Here is a 7,551-nt window from a genome sequence, read left to right on the forward strand (position 1 = left end):
TTACTTTGTATGGCAGCCACACTAGTATCAGTGATTAAAGAATATTAAAAAGCAAAATTAAAGAAGGTAAAAATATACATTTCAAGATATCAAAATCAGATTGAAAATATTTCTTAAAATTTTAAAGGAATGCATTATTAAATATGTTAAAACAAAAGTTAGATCTTTTCTTTTTAATACATTTGGTGTATATGTATATACCCTTATATGCTTACATCTAATGGAAATGACTAGGTTTTAAATATCAGAGGAATTAAAGCTTTGACAATTTTGTAGACAAATAAGTTACCAATATTTATATCTGGTTACCAATATTTATCTCTGGATACATCCCAGTTTATGGTACATCTGTGACTGTGCAAGCAGTTTTTATGAACGGAAATATCTGTTGTTAACTTTGCAAATGATGTGACACTTCAATATTCAATTTATAAACAGGATGTTGAACACCAGCAACCCATCTTACCTTAAGGGAGGTAGTTTTTGAGACCAGATCAAAATAAAAGACAGTAATATCAAGCCTCCCTAGATGGTGGGCACTCTCCTAAGCCCGTTACCAAAATAAACGTCATTTGTTCCTCACTTAGTTGTATCAACGCCATGAAATTGGTATTATCATCCCCATTTTGCCAGTGAAGCAGCAGAGGTTTTGAGTTGACACAGGTTATAAAGCTAGAGGCACAGTCTTAACAGCAAATGTGCTGTAGCTGCACAGACTGCCTCTTAGGTGCTATTTATTTATTTGATTGCATACTCAGAGACTGGAAACTGTTAAAAGAATATTGTTTTAGTATATGTTTTCCAAAGATATCTTAACCATAATACCGTTAACAAAAGAAGGCATACACACATATGAATATATAAAATCAAACTCTAATTTCTGTGCACCCTGGTGCCATTCTCTTCTCCAGGAAGACCATATAATATGTTGTTGTTTTTATATGAACATTTTTAAATGAACATTTTTGTCACCTAATTCTTCTTCCTAATTGAAGTCATTTTAAAATAGGTTATACTTCATTTGGAGGGGGTTAGGGTAGGATGGAGATTCTTGCAGGAAGGGGTATGCTTATTGCAATAAGTTTGCACATTCATGAGCATATAAGTAATATTTCAGTCAGTAGACAGCATAACTACCATTAGAGGAGATCTGTAGAAAAAAGGCGGGAAAAGAGCTTTCTTTGTCCTCAAAAAGACTGATTATTAATAGTATAATAGTCCCAAAATCTGTTTCAAATGAATATGAGAGGATTTCTGTAAATTCACCAGTAATTAATTAGATATTATACTGTAAGATTTTTTAATCAATCTAAGGATGTAAAATTTGAAATTAATTTGTGCTTCTGTGCATTCAGTTCAGTCGTGAGATATGATATAAGTATCTCTGAAATCTAGACATACTGATATAGCATAATCTATATTAAACTGCTTAGTTATATATTTGCAAACTTACATATATACAAAAATATTTTACTAGGTTAAGGAAATGGAAGGAATTCTAAAGAGAAGATATCCTAATTCTTTACCTGCTTTAATATTGGCTGCATCAGCAGCCGGTGATACAGTAGATAGAAACACAGTGGAATTTATGGAAAAAAGAATTAAAAAACTAGAAGCCGATCTGGAGGGCAAAGATGAAGAAGCAAAGAGAAGCCTTCGTACCATGGAACAAGAGTTTCAGAAAATGAAGGTAAGTGCCATAAAGATGGGACTCAGAGATGGACCAGGGCACAGACACTTCTTAGGTCTCATCTTAGCAAATAGCTGTAAACATCCTTTCTCACAAAACCTTTACCTTGAGTGTCAGCTGCAAAAGCAACCTAGATTCATCCTACCTTTTTGTCCCCCTTCAGTAACTTATTTCAAACGTGAAATAATCAAGCACAGGATAATCTTTACATGAACCCCTCTCAGTGATACTAGAGTCAGTGTAAATTAAGTCATGAAAAGACAGAATAAAGCATCTCTGATATATATTCAGTATAAAACATTTTAATTGCTATGCTTGAAAATATTTCCACTGAAATTTGCATGTTCAAAGGCCCATTACTACAGGGGTCATAGGACATCGGAACTGTTGCCATGTCACTCTCCTCACCAGGCTGTGAACTTTTTGAAGTCAAGAACTGAGTTTCTCTGTGGGGAGCCAATATAGGATTAAGCCTTGGACTGGCCTGTTGGTAAAGTCACAAACAATTCCCAGCTTAGAGGACACAGTCCTCTTAGCATAATTAGGCTTGACCTTATGAGGCTCTCTAGATCTTATCTGGGAAGCTAATGGGCTGAGGGAAGTGCAGGAAGTGTAACTATGGTCAAAACAAGTGAAACTCACAAGAACTATGTAACTATAGAAACCACTACCTTGTTTACCTCTCACTATAAAATAAAGGCTCAGCTTGCCTTGGGATCTTTCTCTGTGGCCTCAGCCAGGCACAGGGAAGATCCACGGAGACTAAAGAGAGCTAGAGGGTTCTGAACACTGTCTCCGTGTAAAACATCTTCGCCGACTCTGTCCACACCTTTGGGAACCCCTGGACCCCCGGGGCTGGACCCCAGCATTTCTCTATCCCTAGAATCTGGCCCAGTGCCTGGCAAGCAGTGATAGCAAAATAAATATTCATTGAATGAATGAGCAAACACTAACAGTGCCTCTTTCCACAGAGTAAACTATTGAGGTTATTTCATTTATAATAAAAATCTCCAGGATACAAATTTTAACCTAACTTACTTAACTCCATATGAGATTTCTAAATTGCTATTAGGAAGCTGAAAATGTTCTATACCTTAAAGACTTCAGTATCCCCAATCGCTTTTCCTGTTTATCCTCAAAGAGTATATAGTTTGTCAATTTGCATAGAGAAGGGTATACAATAATAGCTTTGATTATAAGGTTTAATATAAGCACTGGGGATACAAAAACATGTGTAAGTTAATGTTTATGAAGCAACATTAATTCTGAAATTGTGTAACATATTTTGAGACTATATAATGTTATGCCCTTCAAAGATTAGGACTTCGATGCATTTGACTCAAGGAACACCGAGTTGGAGGCATCACAGTGTGTAATAAGTGCCTGTATAAGAGAATTGGTAGGTCCTGGTAGGATACAGGGCTTCAGTAACTAATGAAATATTTAGCAGTGGTTTGACATTACATGGATTCTTTTCTTCAGATTCAGTATGAACAGAGACTAGAGGAACAGGAGCAGCTGCTTGCCCACAAATTGAAGGCAGCATCCCAGAACCAACATGACAACTCCTCCAGGGTTAAAGCACTGGAGAAAGAACTTCACGACATTAAGGAAGCCCATGAAATCACTGTAAGAAACCTTGAAGCTGAAATAGACACGTTTAAACAACAGAATGCTGAGTTAGAACTCAAGAAAAATAGAGATGATAAAGATTTCCAGTCTATCGAATTCCAGGTGGAACAGGCTCATGCTAAAGCTAAACTGGCAAGACTCAATGAGGAGCTGGCGGCAAAGGGGAGAGAAATACAAGACCTTTCGAAAACTGTGGAGAAGCTTCAGAAGGAGAGAAGAATGATGCTATCCAGTCAGCACTCCAAGGGGAGGGAGGAAATGACTGCAAAAAGGGCAAAGAAGGAAGTTTCGCACGCAGGTAAAGGAAGTGCCAACTCCTTCCCTGGAACCCTGGATGGCAAGCTTTACCAACCACATACTTTCACTGATTCCCACATTTCAGAGGTTTTGCAAGAAAACTGCAGATTGAAAAATGAACTGGAGAAAGTAATCGTGGAGAGGAATGAGTTGAAGATGAAATCTGACATAGCTATGAACCAGTTTGAGAATTCCATGAAAAGGTAAAATGTGAATTTGTTAATATGTGGAGACAAAAAGATAAGTTTTTAAATTATAAGATGTATTTCCTCTAGATAATTAGTTATACCCTGAACTGAATTTTAAGAAATTGTATTACATTGCTTAGCATAGATCTGTTTCATTTTGGAACCAGATTCTGATGAACCTGAATCTCCATGTGAACCCACACCATGTCCTGGGCTGACCAATCTTGTCTTCTTTCTGCAAGAATTCAAATGGTGCTAGTGGGCCTTCTTGCAAATGAATATCATTATTTGTGATTGCCATAGGTAGATTACTGTCAAAAACAGCTATTAGGAAAAAGGGGTGACATTCTAAGAGGACAGGGTCCTTTTTTCCAAAATAACTCTTCCAAATTAATCTTGTGGTCACATCCATTCATCTCTTTCCTCCTCAGAATCTCCAAGTACTATCGCTGTCTTTCCTCTGAGGTTTCCAACATGCTCAGATTTTTTCGCCTGATCACACCAAGTTCTGGTCCCCTTTCTGTCTTTCTGTACCGGTTTCCCACAAGTAGCCTCTTCTTTTTTCCCCATGTGGCTCTCATCATTCTTTCAAACCTGGTCTCTCAGTAATGACTTTTCCCAGACCAGTGGGGTTGTCTCCATCCTCGTTGTCCTTGACATTGTCCACCGTACTGCTTTCTTGAGTGGTTCCCTCCCTTAACCTCCATGATTTGGCCACTCTGACTAAAAATTTTTTTTCTGTTCATTTTAATTGACTCATGACTTCTCTTTATTCTCCCTCCTCAAAAATCAGACTTTCTAAGCCTGACTTGCTGAATTTCTTCACTGCCTTTTGCTTGTTCATGTTTCAAGTCCTGCCTCTTCCACAAAATATTTCCTAGACCTTCCCAGGAAATTGCCTGCCTCTGCCTTTGAGCTCTTATGTAATTTATATACCACGAAACACTAATCATAACTCTATCTTGTAGCTCCTTGAGAACTGATTTAGGATTATACTTCTTTTACAACCTGTAAACACAAATCTTTGAGTGTGAGAGTTAAAATAAGTCTTCAGGTGTACAAAAATGTAATTTAATTTTTTTAAAATATATTTTTATTGATTTTTAGAGAGAGGAAGGGGGAGGGATAGAGACTCAGAAACATCGATGGGAGAGAAACATCGATCAGCTGCCTCCTGCACACCCCCAACTGGGGATGTGCCCGAAACCAAGGTACATGCCCTTGACCAGAATCGAACCTGGGACCCTTCAGGCCGACGCTCTATCCACTGAGCCAAACCGGTTAGGGCTAATTTAATGTTTATGAAGCAATATATAAATTATATATTGAATATACAGTAACGCGCTTCGAAGATTAGGATGTCAATACATTTGACTACTCAAGGAACACAGAGTTGGAGGCATCACAGTGTGTAATGAGTACTTGAATTAAGGAAGAGGTAGGTCCTGGTAGAATATAGGCAGAATGAGCATAGGAAGCAGAATGAGCACAGATAATACCTAACATGTTGAGGTTTATTGATTGATTGGTGGTGACCTCTCATTGAGTCGTCATGGTAACCATATTGCTTCCAAGTTGAAACTTTTTTTCTATAGTCCCGAATGTGATAGTATCAGTGAAGCTATTTGTAAATAATCACATTCTTTCCTAGAAATAATTTAAAATTCAGGGTTTGCTTTCTATAAATTTTTCTATACACATTTATAATTTTTGAGTATTGTTAATGTTTCTCAGACAGCTCTGGGTCTGAGAATCGAGATATAACCTTCCCTGGTCCCAGATTCAGGCAGTTTTTTATTATGAGCACTATACCATGGGTGCTTCAGATTTTTATGCTTTTCTTAGGACCCTAATCACATAGTTTCCACTTAAGAGATTTTCATATAATCAAATGAGCAACTGATATATATTTGTTTGTAGTTTTGGAATTATTATGTTAATAGGTATCAACAGTGATTTACTAAATATCTGCTTTGATTAAAATCCTGTCATTTTCAAATAATATTTCCAATAAGAGAGGAAATACTTAGCTATAAGTAATGCATCAGCTCTTTAGTTGTAACTGCACCATTTACTAAACTGCCTCTGAATGCATAAATTTTGTCACAGAGACAAATGAATTGTCTCTCATACTTAACAGTGCAAACTAAGTTCAGTTATCCTGTGTCCTGAGAATTACTGTAAAAATAATTTTATTCTCGCAACATGCAACTAGCCCAGAGTCATACGCATAGGCCAGAAACTGGAGAATGTTGCCAAGACAAAGCATTGGAGTTTTTCAAGGGAACAGTTGTGATTATCCAAATAACAATCTGGTCAAGAAATCTTAGTCTTAATTAAAAGACAAGGCAGACCCTCTGCCTTAAATCCAAACAGAACATTTAGAACATTCAATTCCCTCAGAAAGTGCAGCCCCACACTGGGGGTAGAGTGGAAGGCCTGCCCTGGATTCTAAGGTTCAGATGTGCTAGCTCGAACCACAGGTCTGCAGCTTATTGATCTGGATCCTAGATACATTCCTCTCTCCTAAACTCAGTCAATAATTGTGAGCTCGTGAGTGGTTCTAGGCAGTAAGTAATGTGTGAGTCCCCTAGCACAATGCAGTGGATACTGGTGCCCTCTCTCCCTTTGCTTCTTACACTGCTGTTGTGCTAGCTTCTGAATTAACGGTTGAAGAGCTGCTTTTATGTGTGGTTTTCTTTCATTTGCTCTAAAGGGTCAAGGAAGACACTGCAGCACACATCACATCTCTCAAAGCATCTCATCAGAGGGAAATAGAGAAACTCCTTTGCCAAAACGCAGTAGAAAATTCCTCTTCCAAAGTAGCTGAATTAAATCGTAAAATAGCAACTCAAGAGGTAGGTGACTGTAACAAACTTTCTTAGACTTCAATGTGATTTTTTTTTTTCAGTGCTGTTAACAGAACATTAATTTGGAAATATTTTAACTTCACTTTGGTATGTTGGTAATAGAAATGGTGTTGTTGGCTTGATTTTATGTTTATGAGGATGCCATTGCCATATGTTTATTTAAAGTTATACTCTAAGTGTTTTACTGACACAGTTTCATCCCTACATTTCTCAAGTAGATCTTCTAAGTAGGTGTTAATAGGTGGGTGAGGGCTGTGTCTAATGTGATTGGAACCTTAGTACCTGAACTTGAATGTTAAACACCTCCCTTTACCCCAAGTCCCAACTGACAAGTAATTGTCCTGGTCATTCTTGCCCCATTACCTTTTATTCATTAAACAAATAATGATTCTGGGTCTATAGATAGGCACCTGGGATAAAATAATGAACAGAGAGATCTAAAATAGTCTTTTTAAAATTATGACAGGGTATGCTGACAGGGTATACATTTCCTCAAAAGTGTCTTACTGTGTATATCTACTCAGATACCTATGAATATCGACCCTGTGGCCCTTCTTCTATGGTGTTAGTAAGTTGAAAAAACAAAACAAAACACATAGCATTAGGAAGGTAGGGGATGGTGGGGGTAAGGGAGAGAGATCAACCAAAGGACTTGTATGCATGCATATAAGCCTAACCAGTGGACACAGACACCAGGGGGGTTGGGGGCCATTGGGGGAATAAGGACATATATGTAATAACTTAATCAATAAAGAAAAAAAACAGCATTAAAATAGAATGTGCAGCTTACTTTCAAATGGTGTATCCAAAAAAAAAAAATGTGACAAAATGTTAACAGTTGGTAATTCAAGATGAAAATACAGGAATGTTCATT

The 7,551-nt window shown here is 37.4% G+C and overlaps 1 protein-coding gene across 1 annotated transcript in view; it reads left to right on the forward strand.

The window, feature by feature from the left end:
* The first annotated feature begins 1,483 nt into the window (after positions 1-1,483).
* Positions 1,484-7,551, forward strand: part of LOC102442532 (centrosomal protein of 162 kDa) — a 24,093-nt gene continuing 18,025 nt past the window's right edge. Inside the window, exons 1-4 of the mRNA XM_023746904.1 lie at positions 1,484-1,690; positions 3,173-3,620; positions 3,705-3,822; positions 6,524-6,665. Of these exons, the coding sequence (XP_023602672.1) occupies positions 1,487-1,690; positions 3,173-3,620; positions 3,705-3,822; positions 6,524-6,665 (912 nt within the window). The 5' untranslated portion in view covers positions 1,484-1,486. The remainder of the gene's footprint in view (positions 1,691-3,172; positions 3,621-3,704; positions 3,823-6,523; positions 6,666-7,551) is intronic.

This window comes from Myotis lucifugus, unplaced genomic scaffold (assembly GCF_000147115.1).
Source record: "Myotis lucifugus unplaced genomic scaffold, Myoluc2.0 scaffold_754, whole genome shotgun sequence".
NCBI lineage: Eukaryota > Metazoa > Chordata > Mammalia > Chiroptera > Vespertilionidae > Myotis > Myotis lucifugus.